Raw genomic sequence first — 16716 nt, forward strand, 5'->3', positions numbered from 1 at the left:
TTATCTTTCAGAGTGATACTTTAAACGTACACAAAATGCACCATCCTAAATAAAAGATATAACCCAAACGTACAAAAAAAAAAAGCGCTGTTCTTAAGGGTACCATCCAAATCACAAGGAAAGGTACAGTTTAGTACGCTTTTTTCTAAGAGTGTGATACGATGTTCCTAAGCGGTCGTGAATTGAAGCAGCCAATCAGAGGAAAGAGAGAGAGGGTAAGATCATGAGAGAGTAAACAAATAAACAGGCATCGATTTATTTGTCCTTGGTGTAGAGTCATGAAGATATTATATTGAGCAAGAGTAAGTCATCCAGGGAGTCTTCTTTCCGTGTATGTTTATAATTATTCGGTCCGTACAGGATTTTGCTGGGGGTTTTTTTGTGATTGTTCGGGGAAAAAATGCTTGATGTTACTGCTGCGTTTTTCAAACTCGCGGCGTTTTTGGTGCTTTTTTTTTTTTGAATTGGCAAAATCGCATGAAGTTGTTTTGCACTGTCTTTCGCGGTGATGTTTGTCGGTGAACGTGACCTTTTAGCTGCACTCATGTTCGACACACGTGAATTGAAGAGGGTTTTGACTGAACGCGCGTTGTGGTGAAGTCACATGATGCGTCTTGGCCCAAATTTGCTTTGATTATCTTGAGATGTCTCTAGAGCGTGACTGGAGTCCACCTGTGGTAAATACAGTCCACGTGATATAGAAAGGCACACACCCGTGTGTATAAGGGTGAACTGTGAGCTCCGCCGAATATTGCGGAGCTCGCTTGATTTTGCGTTCATTTCTGCGACCGCAAAATTGTGAAATCCTGGAGGGACTGATTATTGCTCTGTTTGTTTCTTTGTTTGTTTTTACCCAATTTTCTCCCAATTTGGCCATTTGCCACTCACTAGCTAGCCCTCCCCAAACACACAACAGCTACCAACTGGGGTGGGCGAAGACCCGAGTGTGCACCTCCAAGAGACATCTTTTCCAACTGCTTCTCATGCTACATCCCAAGGCAGCTGAACACACTAGGAAGAAAGCACAAATGCTGCACGGCCAAGTTTGCTCTCTTGGACGTGGTTTGCTGTGGCATCATCAGGATTTAAACTTCCTGATGATAGGGTGAACGCTTTCAACACCCCTGACTTGCCATAAACTGCTAACTGGTTCATAATATATACAAATTTGAGACTTTTCATGGCTGGCATGGTTCGAGTCGACTTATAGAGGAGACAATTCGATACAAAGTTCTTCTAACGGATCACCATTGATGTCCTGTGATGAAACATTTCTATCCTGATGGGAGTGGTCTCGTCCAGGATGACCCCGCCCCTATTAGAGTGGTGTGTTGGACAGTGATCACCACCACCATCATCATCAAATCATCAGCAAGTGAGGGAATATCTTTTGGAAGAACAAGCGCAGTACAATTCCGACGACTTGAATCTACTCCAAGGCACGCATAAAGGAACATAAAGTTGTTGTTGTTTTTTTTTTACATTTATTTGTCACACATCTGTACACGTGTATGTATCGGTGCGTGTGTGTGTGTGCGTGTGTGTGTGGGCACACATAAAAAATGAAAGCGAGCAGAAGTGCTGTCACTGAGAGTGTTAATTGGCTCGTCCGGAAGTCATGAGGTGTCTAGCGGTATCAGTCTGGCATACATTTACACAACTCCTCCTCCTCCTTCTTTCTCTCCATCTCTTTTTACAGCTCACACACACACACACACACACACACACACACACACACACACACAAGCGCACACATACATAGCAATTTCAGAAACGTGTCAAGGCTCACACTGAAGCGTGAGATCTTTTTTGTAGATGTTCAGAAATAAATCGCAGATATTCGCTCGATATATCCGCAGATATCGAGACTGATACGAGACGAAATCACAGCGTGCTCGGCTTCTCATCAGAGAAATCAGAAAATATCAACACAACATGGATTAGAAGTCTCTCAACAGCTGAATGCTAGCTTAGGTCCTTGCATGTGTGACAATCCTCCAGAGTAATGATCTAGGATCAAGTGTTTGGCTTTCATATGCTAAACTGATTATCCCCCCCCCACCCCCACCCCCGTCTCTGTAATTGCACACTCCGAGTGCACTTTTCTCTATCGATCAAGAGTTGCTGAGTGCACTCCTGGCAAGCAACTGCTATGATTGAAAAGCAGATGATGTAGAGCCTCAGATCAGAGACATAATACCCGAGAGAACAGAACCCAGTCAGACTACTACCACATCACCGAAATGCTCCTTTCAAACGTTTCGCTAAGTTCACGTTTCCAAAAAAGCTGGTGAGAGAAAATGAGAATCTGATGGATGACATGATCAAAAGTGCCAGTCAAACACAATAACGGTGGAGATTCTTCCTCACAAATAGTGTCAAACACAGACTGATATCAGGGGAAAGATCTTCAGGTCCCTCAGCTTTGGCTGGGTCACTCAAGGGCATTCAGAGACTTCTAATAAAGTCACTCCAGTGTTCTGTTTTCTGTATGATTCGGTGCACTCTGGAGCAGGATTTCTGTAAAGACCTCTCTGTATATGGCTTCATTCACCCCTCCTTTAATTCTGACCGGTCTCCCTGTCACTGCCATTGAGAAGAAAGATCATAGCATGATGCTGCCACCACCATGCTTCACAGTAGGGATGGTATTACCAGTTGATGAGCAGTACGTAGTTTTGACCACTCTGCCATAAAGGCCTGGTTCATAAAGTATTTCTGAGATGGTTGTCTTTCTGGTAGATTCTTGCATCTCTGTGAAGGACTAAAGCTCTGTTAGAGTGGCCATTGGGTCCATAACCAAGCGTCTTCTAGCCCGATTGCTGAATTTGGCCAGACTGCCAACTCTAGAAAAAGTGCTGATGGTTCCAAGTTGCTTCGATTTCACAGTGAGTGGAACCCACTGTGCAGGAGTTTTCAAAACTTTAGAAAACGTTTTATACCTTTGGCTTCAATACAATTTGATCACAGATGTCTACAGAGAGGAGGGCATGATGGCACTCCGGTGTTGGGGGTTCAAATCCCGCCTCCGCCCTGTGTGCGTGGTGTTCGGGGGTTTCCTCTGGGTACTCCTTTACATTTACATTCACTTTTACTTTTATGGCATCTGGCAGACGGTACTCCGGTTTCCTCCTCCAGTCCAAAGACATGCATTATAGGCTGATTGGTAATTGGTAGGCTGATCATTTCCAAATTGTCTGTAGTGTGTGAATGTGTGTGCAATTGTGCCCTGCAATGAGTTGGCACCCCATCCAGGGTGTCCCCAGCCCTGTGCCCCGATATCCCTGGGATAGGCTCCAGGCTCCCCCACAACCCTGGAAAATGGATGGATGGATGTCTACACAGAATTACCTGGACTTCATTGCTTGGTTTTTGGTCAGACTTGCACTCTGAATTGTGGGACTTTATACACAAGGGTGTGTGCCTTTCTATATCATGTCGACTGTGTTTGCCACAAGTGGACTCCAGTCAAGTTCTAGAGACATCTCAAGATAATCAAAGCAAAACGTTTGCACATAAGCCCCATTTTTGCATGCCTTAGCTGAGGGTCTGTATAATTATACAAATGAGATACTTCACGTTTTGATTTTTAATAAATTAGCAAACATTTCTTTTTAAAAAAGTTTCTGCTTTGTCATTATGGGTAGTTTTGTGTAGGTTAATGACAAAAAAGTAAAACACAATAAAATGTGCAAAAATGAAGGAGTCTGAATACTTACCAAACCCACTGTAACTTGTTACCCAATGTGTATATGTCACAAATTCCCTTCTCATGCTCATGTGTAGTTTGTTTTGAGTTAACTCCATGTGCCTTTTCTATGGCATGTGCTTTTGTTTTGGTTGGTCCTGTCTCTTCCGCTGTAATGACGTTGATTGATTACTCTAATGTGTTCACCTGTTCTGTTGTACTATTGTGTAGTAGTATTGTGCTACTGTCCATTTAGTCCAAGCCCTGTTTTATACCTCAATGAATCGTGAGATTCAGTTCATGGACAAATGTCCTTGTTCCATCAATGATGGCGAGTCGTCCTGGCCCAGATGCAGCAAAGCAGGCCCAAACCCTGATACTACCACCACCATGTTTCACAGATGTTATAAGGTTCTTATGCTGGAATGCAGTGTTTTCCTTTCTCCAAATATAGCCCTCTTCATTTAAACCAAAAAGTTCTGTTTTGGTCTCATCTACCTCCAAAACATTTTTTCCAATAGCCTTCTGGCTCGTCCACATGATCTTTAGAAAACTGTATGGGAGCAGCAGTGTTCTTTTATAGAAAGCAGTGGTTTTCTGCTTGCAACACCGTTGTTGTTCAGTGTTCTCCTGATGGTGGACTCATGAACATTAACATTAGCCAATGTGAGGGAGGCCTTTAGTTGTTTAGAAGTTACCCTGGGTTCCTCTGTGACCTCTTGTTCTTGGAGTGATCTTTGTTGGTCTCCACTCCTGGTGGGTTGGGGGACAATGGTTTCGAATTTCCTCCATTTCTACACAATCTGTCTGACTGTGGATGGGTGGAGTCCAAACTCTTTAGAGATGGTTCTGTGACCTTTTCCAGCCTGATGAGCATCAACAACTCCTTTTTCTGAGCTACTCAGAAATCTCCTTTGTTCGTGCCGTGCTACACTTCCACAAACACGTGTTGTAAAGATCAGACTTTGATAGATTCCTGTTAGTTAAATAAAACAGGGTGCTAAATCACACCTGATTGTCATTCCATTGATTATAATCACCTGACTAACATAGCCAGAGGTCATATTTGTTTGTGCTGTGTGTTGATTTATGAGCACTAACATTGATTTATGAGCCTAGCGTGAAAGTAGCTTATTACCAAATACTGCAAAGTTAAGGCCTTGACTCTTCTTTACAAAACTGTATAGTATATTGATTCAATTGATTCAAGTCCACTACCAAGAACTGTTTTTTTAGAACCTCCTGGATCTAGATTTGTAACTTACTCATATTTACTAAGCTGAAGATTCTCCAGAAAAGACAGCGTGTGATCTATTTGAACACTTAGCCTTTGTTCGTGGTGCACCATGACCCATGCCTGTGACCATAATGACCATATTACACCGCTTAGCTCATAAAAAATCTTAAAGCGACCGACGGACCACTTTTTAATTGGATTGTATGCCTCGCCTCGATTGAAGTTGGCTGATTTGCAAATGGCACGGCCATGATTACGCAATAACATGGAGGTAATGAGAGGATTCCGGTGTATAAATTTTGGCTGGATGCCAAGTAAGTGAAATAGAGGAAGAGATGGAGAGTAGATGCGTAGAGATTAGAAAGGAAGCGATCGAATGGGAAGATTATGACGTTCTGCTAGAGTGAGAATTTATGTGTATGTATGTCTAGCAGGAAAACAGCAGGGTAGCCAGCTAGCCAGACATATTAGCAATACATATTATAAAAGCATGTACTTGTTTTTCAGGCACGGAGGATCTTGGAGCATATTTTGGAGATCAGATCATAAACCAGGATCAAAGGGTACACCAAGGACTTTAAATGTAGCTTTTTTGGCATTCCAGGGTGAATTTAACAACCTCATTGTCTCAGTCTCAACATCAAGCTCTAGCGGCATAACACAAAGCCTTTTTTTTAAATAACTAGGAACCCTAACACTATGCCAGTGAAAGCAGTGAGGACACAAGAGGCAGAAATGTCAGCACAGTGTATGAATTCTAATTCTGAGAGTTCCTCAACCCCGACATCGCTCGACTTCAGAATTGGTCTCAACGCCACCCTCACCCTCATGCTCTCACCACGGAATATATATGCCAGTGAAAAACTTTGCCTGAAAAAAAGTTGCTCTTTCCTGTTTTTGGCTGAAAGAGAAATAAGTTGACCCCAACATATTAAATGGGCCTACCATGAAGTGTCAGAGAAACACAGGTGCATTCAAACACTCTGAAAGCAGAATCGCGAAACAGTTGGTAATATTATTACTCCCTCGTGTACGCTCGTTAAAACTGAAACAGTGGAAATACTCAGTTCCTTGTCTTTTTTTTAAAGCCTAGTCATTCTGAATGATGAAATCTTTTGTTGTAAATGCGATATCGATTGGGAAAAATATCCATATTGCACAAGCCTAGCTTGCATAGTGATTCTTTACATTTGTACATGCCCACAACATTTTTTTAAGAATTTACTTGGTTCTATTTCCCATAATATAAACAAACCTTCTTAGGTTTAAGACCTAAGGTCTTCATAGACTTCTTGTTGCTTCATATCTGACCCCTTACATTCACATTTATTCATTTAGCAGACGCTTTTATTCAAAGCGACTTACAAATGAGGAAATGCAGGCAAAACGATGTATCATATATATATATATATATATATATATATATATATATATATATATATATATATATATATATATATATATACTCAGATAGATCCATGGTGCTCGGAGTTTGTGTTTTCCCATCTCCATGAGTTTCCAGAGAATTCTAGAGAATGCTGGTGCGTACCAAGTTTAAAAATTGAAGAGATATTAAAAACCTTATTCATGGACACTAGTTATACCAGTTTCCTGTAGAGAGTCATAAAGCCCAACACATGCTTTGCCTCTTTCGCTGACTCTGCACTGCAGAAACACACCGTTCTCTTTACATCGCCTTTACATTAGGCCGTTATAGTACCTTACAAACTGCTGAAGCAAGCTTTCCAAGCTTCTCTAGAGCAGGATGTAACACCGACCGTACTCCAACACACCTGATTGATCATGCGAAGCACAGCACACGCAAAGCTACTCACACAAATAAATAAATAAATAAAAATCCTGCTAGCTATACGCAGATATCTGTTTCTGACATTTTCGTAAAAAAAAGTCTTGTTGTTCGTTCGATCATAAATCAACACGCTCTCCAAAGGTATCCTGGTCGCTCTCAAGATGTTCCTTTAAACCTATGGTGTGTGTTCCGTTTCAGTTGCCTCTGAGGTCATGATACAACGTTGTACGCAACGTGAGACATCCGTCATCTTCTTTTCTTGTGTTGCTACGTGACAGCATTTTTCCAAGCTTGGCTACGGAACTCTCAGCGTCCCAGGGCAAGAGAAAGAAGGAGAGAGACAGACGGAAACAGAGGATGAGAGAGAGAGAGAGAGAGAGAGAGAGAGAGGGATGAGTCATCTGGCTCTCAGGGGGACACAGCTCAAGGTAATAACAATCTCTTGCTCAAGAAAAGAAATCCTCTCGCAGACACGGAGAAGAAAGGGAAAAATATAACAATGAGGAATAAGGAGTATTTCCTTTTAAAAAAAGAAACAATATTATACATTTTACCCCGAGGACCCATTTATATTTGCTACAATATTTCGGCAAAATAGCACAATCTTTGACGTTATTATTACAGGTCAAGGGAAAGGCTTGGCAAAATTTCCCCCCTGTCATTTATAACACCGGGACATGGAACCGGTTGTTGAGACCAAGAACACGAAGAGAATAATCCCTGAGAGAATAAACCTACGCACTTGGGTGTATGTTGTATCAACTTTTCATTTGTTCACTTGGCAGATAATACAATTATCCCCCCCCCCAAAAAATACTAAAAAAAAAAAACAGCAAGATAAAGCTCAGCAAAACAATTGCTATCATTTTTTTTTTTAATAATTTCTCTCAGGTCCAGAAATATTTGGACACTGGAAATGTTATTGATATTTTAGCTGTGTACCAAAATATATAGTTCAGTAATGAATTAAGTAATGAAGGTTAATTTGAGGGTGTTCACGTCCCAATTGGGGAATGCTGTAGGAACCTACAGACATCATCAGACTCTGGGTTTCTCCCCTGGTGAAGCTCTGCCAGGCCTTCCAGCAGCTGTCTTCCTCATCGGCTTGTTCTTGGGGCATTTTGCCTTCAGCCAATGGCTCAGTTCGGTTCAGGTCAGGTGACTGACTTGGCCATTGCAGGATATTCCACTTCTTTGCCTTAAAAAGTCTTGGGTTGAGTTCGAATTATGGTTCGAGTCATTGTCCATCTGCACTGTCCAATGAGCAGATAACATAGCCGTATACGCTTTAATCCAGGGGTCTCGTTCATCAAAGTGTGCGCAAAACAAGTACTAAATTTGAGCGTAAGACCCATCTGTACGCACAAGAAAAGAGCTATTAATGACACGTACATATGCACGACTGTAAGCAACGGCCAGTGATAAATCCCACACATTCTAAACTGATTTGCTCGTGCGTGGTTACACTCATCTGCATAAAAGAAACGCCCTCGAATCGCCATATATGGTAAACAACTTCCTTTAAATAAAAAAAAGCACAGTAGCCTGCTCGTGGTGCCGCGTGTTTCAGAAGACGTGGAACTGACCATGAAGTAAAGATAGTTTGTCTAATAAATAAATAAATAAATAAATAATCCGATTTATATATAAATATATATATTACAACCCTCAATTATGCTGACATGATAGACAATATGTCGTTTAGAAGCTCTGCATAGTCAGCTTAGCTGCTGTTACACTTTTCTACCACTTGGGGTTCCTACAACCCGCATAGTCAGGAATGTGCGTAAATATACCGTACACACATCCTCACGTATAAGCAAAACTTGATCATTCAATGCATACGCATGGTTGATAAACGATGCCCCAGGTCCATTGGCAGCCATGCGTGCCCATGCCAAAATACGATGTGGTATGCTTCAAATCTTGAGCAGTGCCTTCCATTCTGCATACTCTTCTCTTCCCGTCGTTCTGCTACAAGCTTTTTTTTGTCTCATCTGACCATAGGAAGTTGCTCAAGGAAACTGTACAGGCAGTTGTTTGGCAAACTGTAATCGGGTCTTCATGTTTTTGAGGCTTACCAATGGTACACATCCATCCAGCCATCCATTTTCTATACCGCTTATCTCACAGGGTCGCGGGGAACCCGGAGCCTATCCCAGGGAGCATCGGGCACAAGGTGCGGTACACACTGGACGGGGAGCAAATCCATCGCAGGGCACACTCACATACACACTCACACACCCATTCGGACACTTTGGACATGCCAATCAATGTCTTTGAAGGCATGCATGGTATGTCTTTTCCTCTTTGGGAGGAAACCGGAGAACCCGGAGGACACCCCCGCAGCACGGGGAGAACATGCAAACTCTGCACACACAGGGCAGCGGTGGGAATCGAACCCCCGACCCTGGAGGTGTGAGACGAACGTACTAACTACAAACCCACTGTGCGTCCCCAATGGTATACGATGGTTGTTTTTTTTCTTTATCACCTTCCGTCAACCACCACAGCTGTTTTCCACGCTCTTCCAAGCCTTTCAGCGGCTTTGAGCTCACCGGTGCTTTTGTTCTTTGGAAGGACGTACCAAATCGTTGATTTGACCACACCTGGCAGTGGCAGCTCTATGGACTTCATATTGAGAATGAAATGAACTCTAGAACTTTTATCTGATTACTTATAAGTAAGATAATGAAAGAATAACACACACCCGGCCAGGGAACAAGATTTTCAACACACACTTTCAACACTGCGCGACTGTATATTATACACCCTGTCCGGTTTCACCCAGAAGAGGATGGGTCCGCTCAAGGTTTCTTCCTTAACAATGAATTATTCATTATTTCATTTCAACTCCATTATACTGTCATAAACAGCTAAAATAGCAATCAATTTGTCAGTGTCTGAATATTTATGGACCAGCTGTATATTTAAGAAGCAGGTGAGTCAATATTGAGTGTTTGTTTTTAAAAGGTTATAATTAACACTGTATGCTAGGACCTTACTGTCAAATAATATACCATGTGTGTGAAACCTCCAGAGATATGTGTTAACACACTGGTGAAAACGCTTCTCCATTAAAAAGCACCGCTCCTGTACCCACCCTTATCAGACTGATCTAAAGTGAACTTCTTTTAGCTGAAACCTGAAGATTTTCTTTTTAGCTGTAAATGTTCCTCCGATTTATTTATTACAGTTTTTGATGAGTTGACCACATAAATCCAGCTAAAACACCGACTCCGCACACACTCCGTGAACGTTTGTGAAGGAGCAGGTACTACTCACTGAATGCAGCGATGGCGAGGATCAGCGTCACCACGATGGACACCCATGATACCCACAATGCCTTCTTCCGATAACTTTGAGCCTCATGGGGTTTCAGACGTTGACTGCTTTCTAGAAGATCTGTCAATGGAATCCAGTCAGTGAATCAATCACAAAGGACTGTCTGGTGGAAATAACTACTGACATACTTATCCTTCAGTATTAATTTAAAAAAAACACGAATAACCCAAAGAACCTCTAAGGAGATTTATTTATTTATTTATTTACCTCTAAAGGTACGTTCACACATACAGCAATTTTATCACTGCAAGTCACCAGTCGCTGTATTATGATTTCACCAGTAGGCATTCCTACTACTGGTTGCCATAGTAACATTTATCAATGGGTTGCGCGACTAGCATTCACAGATTCACAGATCCTGCACGTGTATATAAATACTGGCGATACTGCGCATGTACATTTACCAATAGAACTCCAGCGTATGTACATACACACAGATGTGTTTTATAGTTTCTGTTATTTCTATTGTATAGGTATTTTATGGAAATGATTTCCTTTCTTTCTTTCTTTGACGTCACTCATCCTACAGTTTGAATTTCCCCTACGGGGCATCAATATCATCTTATCATCTTATCCTGTTCCACCTTCGACAACAAAACCGGTTTTGCTGGGAGAGCGTTTGTATATAAAATGCACCCGTGTATATATAATCATATCCTACGAGATGAAGGAGAAGCAGTGTGCGCTCTCTGCACAAGCGCCGGACCGTCTGGGTCCTCAAAACTATTTGGACTCGCAGGCAGCATGGCGGACCACAGATCACGTGCGCTCTATTGTCTTCACTCCCATTGGTAGTCGCTGCACCAAGTTGCTCCGAATTTGCATGAAGTGAAACTTTTCTCGACTTCGTCACGTCTCTGGACACGCCCACGTCTAGTCAAACAGGCTAGCCTTCACACCCCCATGACCCAGTCTTCTAGGCACCACAATTTGGTCCTTGTTGAAGATTCTCAGATCCTTACGCTTGCCCATTTTTCCTGCTTCCAACACGTCAACTTCGAGAACTGACTGTTCACTTGCTACGTAATAAATATACACCCCCCCCCCCCCCCCCACCCGACAGGTGCCAGTGTAACAAGATAATCACCGTTATTCACGCCACCCGTCAGTGGTTTTAATGTTATTGCTGATTGGTGTATGTTACCGTAGTATATTATAGCATAGTACAGTATAGTATAAATACAACGGTCTACTACATTATACAATAAACTATATACAGATACTGCTACAGTATATTGTAGCATAGCATAGCATAGCATATTGTTTATAAGTACTGTATAGAAGAGTATAATAATTATTATATTACGTTTTATTTTGATTTGATTGCTTATTATAGCATCACAGAGCAGACTTTATTGTACAGTTACAGTAAAAATAATATTGTATATGATAGCATAGCATGTTACTGCATAGAACTGCATAGTCTAGTGCAGTACATTACAGCTGTGTGCTACAGTGTGTACTGTGTAACTGTTTGTTAGTTGGTGAAAGTGTCCCGCTTGTGCGCGCGCGCGCACACACACACACACACACACACACACAGTACTTTATTTGGATCCGTGCAGATGTTAAAGTATTAAAAGAACATAAGAAAGTGTCGGTACTGCATCAACATCTGCACACACACACACACACACACACACACACACACACACACACTGGCAGCAGTGTGTGAGTGTGTGTGTGTGTGAAGTGTTTTATCCGCCCGTACCTTTATCCTCCACGTCGCTGATCTTCATCACCTGCTCCATGGTGAAAGTCTCTCCGGATCCCTCTCCCTCTTTCTCTCCTTCTCTCTTTCCTTCCCCCTCTCCCTCTCTGTCTGGCTCTTTATCTGCCTCCCTCTGTCCGCTCACACACTCGGGTTGCTGGTGTGTGTCCCTGCGCTGCGGATCCTCCGCCATGGCGTCTGCGTGATGCGCGCGCTTCAAGTCTCTCGGCACGTTAGGAACGTGGCACCTGCGCGCGAGGCGATGGAGGGGAGACGAGACAGGAGGCTCAGGCGCACCTTCAGCCAAGAGCGTCTCTCCCAGTACACACACACACACACACTCACACACACACACACACACTTTGACTAGACACACACGCTCACTCCACCCTGCACACGGGCCACACGTACGCGTTAAGTGGAGCTGCAGGATGCGGCAAGCGCGCTCTAATTAAAACCCTGACTCCAAAATATGTGTGGATTTCGAGCGCGCGCAGACCCGCTTCCTCCTCCAGCTAGAGCTCGCGCACACTGTGAAACTGCTCCTTACCAGCTGCAGGTTCCGATCAGAGCTGCACGCGCAACTCCACTGTGCTGATGCACTTTATTACGCTTTCAGAGGAGGAAAAAAAAGAGTTGTGTGTAGCAATATATGGGCTGCAATTTATTTGGATGTTATACATGGAGCTTTTGACATGCGTGAATGATATAGAAAATAAAATTAAAATAAAAAACATAAAAACGTGGCATGCAATGAATGTATGGTGATGGATAGAAAACATCAGATCTAAAAACACGGTGTAGAATGAATAAATGAATGTATAAACAATGATGACAAAAAATCTGATCTAGAAATGACTGACCGAATGAATGAATGAATGAATGAATGAATGAATGAGTGAATGCATAAAATATACATGAATTAATGTGTGAATGCATGAATGAATGAACAAATGAATGAATGACAATATCAGCAGAAGCATCAGATCTAGCACTGTGTTCTATGAATGAATGGATGGACGGATGGATGGATGGATGACGATGTTGGTAAAAGCATCAGATCTAACAGTGTGGTCTAAAAATGAATGAATGAATGAATGAATGAATTGTGATATTGGTCAGAAAACTTCAGATCTAAAAACATGGTGTAGAATGAATAAATGTATGAATAAAACAATGATGGCAAAAAATCTGATCTAAAAATGTGATCTAAAATGAACGAATGAATGACTGACCAAATGAATGAATGAATGAATGAATGAATGCATAAATGAATAAATTAATTAATTGATGTCTGAATGCATGAATGAATGAACAAATGAATGAGTGAAGGAATGAATGACAATATCAGCAAAAGCAAAAGATCTGACAGTGTGGTCTAAAAATGAATGAATGAATGAATTGTGATGTTGGTCAGAAAACTTCAGATCTAAAAACATGGTGTAGAATGAATAAATGTATGAATAAAACAATGATGGCAAAAAATCTGATCTAAAAATGTGATCTAAAATGAACAAATGAATGAACAACAGTGTCAGTGACAATGGCAGCTCTAACAATGTGGTCTAGAAATGATAGATTGACTGACTGACCAAATGAATGAATGAATGAGTGAATGGATGAATGAATGAATGGATGGATGAATGAATGAATGGATGGATGAATGAATGAATGGATGGATGAATGAATGAATGAATGAATGGATGAATGAATGACGATAACAGCAAAAACATCAGATCTGACAATGTGGAATATGAATGAATGAATGAATGAATGAAAGAATGAGTGAATGATGATGTTGGCCAAGAACATCAGACCTAAAAGTGTGTGTGTTGGCGGGGGTCGGGGGGGGGGGGGGTTGCACCAATGTTTATTATCCTATTTGAACGATACTAAAATGATGTTTTCCAGAATCACCATCGCTATCGTGAAAGCTCTCAGTACTTTATTAGCTCAAATAAAGTCCATTAGATGAACGTCTGGAGGAGAAGCGAGTCAGGCCAACATGTTTATAGACTCCAGGAGCAGAACGCATTTAAAAGTGAAAAGGTGACTGAAGCTGTATAAGAATACGCATAAACAATAAATGCTGTAGAGTTAAAAAAAAACAAAAACAAAAACAAAAAAAAAAACACCAAAGTATGTCATCTCTCAGTGCTCTTTTCTGTGATGCAGCCAGTTGTCCTGTACGAACATGACATCTGAACACGAGCACACTTTTCTCTTCCAGCTAGTAAACAGGCGTATGTTTGTCTAGCACACACTTCTGTTTAGCCTATATCAACACTTCTTACATGATCTTTTTTAGGTTCCTTGTGAGCTTCCCTCACCATCCGCAAACACGGACGAGGAATCCTTGTGTGCTACCTGTTTCAGTTCCTTACTAGTTAAAGTGGAGTTAGAAAAGGTGAGACTTTGCATAAGGGTTGAGTTAACATAATGGTAGTCTCCAGGAGAAGACCTTACCCAGAAGGCACACTGGTCTCTGTTCTCCTTGTACTGCAAACACTAACCCCCCCCCAATGTGCTGTAGGTCTAAGTTCCCAACCTTGTTCCTGGACTACCCCCTGTCCTACATATTTGACTGTTTTCCCTGCTTGAATGAAGTGATTCAGCAGTTCTTCCCACGGAACAAACTACAATGTGCAAGACAGGGGGGTTCTCCGGGAACAGGGTCCGGAACCTGAGGCTTGGGGAAATAACGTGTTGAGTTTTTTCAGCGATAAAACAGGGCAACCCAAAGAAGTGCTTCCATCTGGAGTCTCAAAGCTAAAATTACAACCTAAAGTTGATTAATTAAAAACCACCACCCGGTTCAGTGGCCCTATCCTTATACCATATATTTCATGTCACTACGGTTGACCATTGTTGAGAGTTGAGAGTATTGCGTGAGAGACTTATATGTGTATTGTGTCCCATCTAAAAGAAAGCAAGCAAGCCCTGATAATCAGTGCTAAAAAGTAAAAGATTTCCAGAGATATCCAAAAAAAAAAAAAACAACAACAACAAAAAACTGTACATTTACTTTTTTTGTTGGTGTAAATCTTTGGGAATGTCTTAAAAGTCAATGTTATGTCTCACAAAGTGAAGTTTATGTGCATCTCCCCCATTCCCCCCTCCCCCTATTTTTTCAGAGTACTGACATTTTTGACATCTGTCAGGGTAAGACTTACAGTTATTTTATCTTTCGTCTCTGTCTGAAATGGATTGAGCTAAAGATAAATAAATAAATAAATAAATAAATAAAAGTGTTTTTTGTTGTTGTTTTTTTTAAAAAAAAAAAAAAAAATGTACCAGCACTAGTTTGAACCCATCATCTCCACCATCCTCCACTTGGCCTGAGGACTGCCTGAGTAGCTCTCTGACAGACCTCAGATTTAATCCGACAACCTTCTAATCACTGTGAACCGCTGAGCTACAGCTGTGTGTCATGTGTATACACTTCAGCCCATTACTGGCTGTCAGGTGCCAAAACAAAATCAATAATCAGACATTTATATGGAATAGAGTGTACCACACTGAACAACGCTAAGAACGAACGTCCATGGACCTGTTCCTGCTTTGCTTCATTGATGATCTCCTTGTTAAAGCAACGTTACTTAAAAGGGCATCGTCTTGCATCGACCATGAAGCATCCATTGGGGGTCGTCTGAGGAAAACAAGCCAGAGGATCGGTTTTGTTCTGTGAAGATTATTGATGTACTTGGTTCAGAGGAGAAACCCTTTAGGAAGCTATTCAAAGACACCCCCCCCCCCCCCCCCCCCCCCACCCGACTCCTCCACCCATGAGCATAGTTGAATTCAAATCAAATGATAAGGATACAAAGACATTCTAGACAATCATGTACCTCCAAATTTGTGGGGAAAAAAGTTTGGGGATGGCCCACATATGAGGCTCATGGTCAAGTGTCCACGTACTATTGGCCATCTGTCTATCAAGCAAATGGAACATCGTGCTAAGGTGTTTGTGCAACTTGTCATGTAAAGCAACAGAAGACGCAGATATAAAGTGGCTTTCGGCTTCAAACCTCACACTGTGGCCAAACCCACGATTCCTTCCAAAGGCATTGACACCACGGTATATTAATACAATAATCAACAATCAAAAGTGCTCTTGTGGACCACACATGTTTGTATGCTTTGGGGAACACTATAGAGGGGCTCTGTTTATAGGTTAGCTCACTTGGTAAAGGAGGTGATTACATGCCATTCTTCGTGCAGGCCAAGAGACACTTTCTTCCATTAAAAGACATTTGATGTGTGCTATGGCTACTTCCTGGGCGGCAGTAAGGGGATTGAAGTGCTGGCAGTGGTGGCTTGGTGGTTAAGGCTTTGGGTTACTGATTGGAAGGTCAAGGGTTCAAGTCCCAGCACTGCCAAGCTGCCACTGTTGGACCCTTGACAGTGCTCCAGGGACACTGTATCATGCCCAGCTTCCTGACATGCTGGGTGGGGTATGTGAATTTCACTATGTATATGTTATCAATAAAGACTCATTAAATTATCTCATCCATGAGCTCCTTGTACAATGAAATTCTCAGTTTGCACGTGATGCTGCACTTGTGATAGAAGTAAATAGTAACAAACAAAACATAAAGACCATAGCCCTATAAATTTAGGAAGTGGTAGATGGTGGCTGTTGGTCTTGAGTCTGGCAGCCTGAAGACATCTAAAACACATGGCCAATGCAGCAGATTAATATGCTCTCCAATGGTACATGTGTAGAAGTTTCTGAGGATGAGATATATATATAGGAAGGGGATTATAGGTAATAATAAACTTAAACCCCACGAAGAGGTGTTTGTGATTAACTAAATCCATGTCGTGTGCATGATTCTCACTGAGGCTGCTGTTTTTATCCCCGACCGCTAGGTGGCGGTGACAATAACTACAGCGAAATATTCCGGATGTGACATGACGTCGGC

General features: G+C 41.9%; 1 protein-coding gene across 2 annotated transcripts in view; it reads right to left on the reverse strand.

Moving 5' to 3' along the window:
- Positions 1-12299, reverse strand: part of tmem163b (transmembrane protein 163b) — a 43915-nt gene extending 31616 nt beyond the window's left edge. The window contains exons 1-2 of one of the 2 annotated variants that reach the window (XM_017458520.3): positions 11792-12299; positions 10021-10140 (exon numbers count right to left, since the gene is read on the reverse strand). In XM_017458520.3, the coding sequence (XP_017314009.1) occupies positions 10021-10140; positions 11792-11984 (313 nt within the window). In that variant the 5' untranslated portion in view covers positions 11985-12299. Of the gene's footprint in view, positions 1-10020; positions 10141-10287; positions 10962-11791 lie in introns of those variants that run through there. The other variant, XM_017458522.3, reaches the window with a different exon arrangement.
- Positions 12300-16716: the final 4417 nt, after the last annotated feature.

This window comes from Ictalurus punctatus, chromosome 27, assembly GCF_001660625.3.
Source record: "Ictalurus punctatus breed USDA103 chromosome 27, Coco_2.0, whole genome shotgun sequence".
Lineage (NCBI taxonomy): Eukaryota > Metazoa > Chordata > Actinopteri > Siluriformes > Ictaluridae > Ictalurus > Ictalurus punctatus.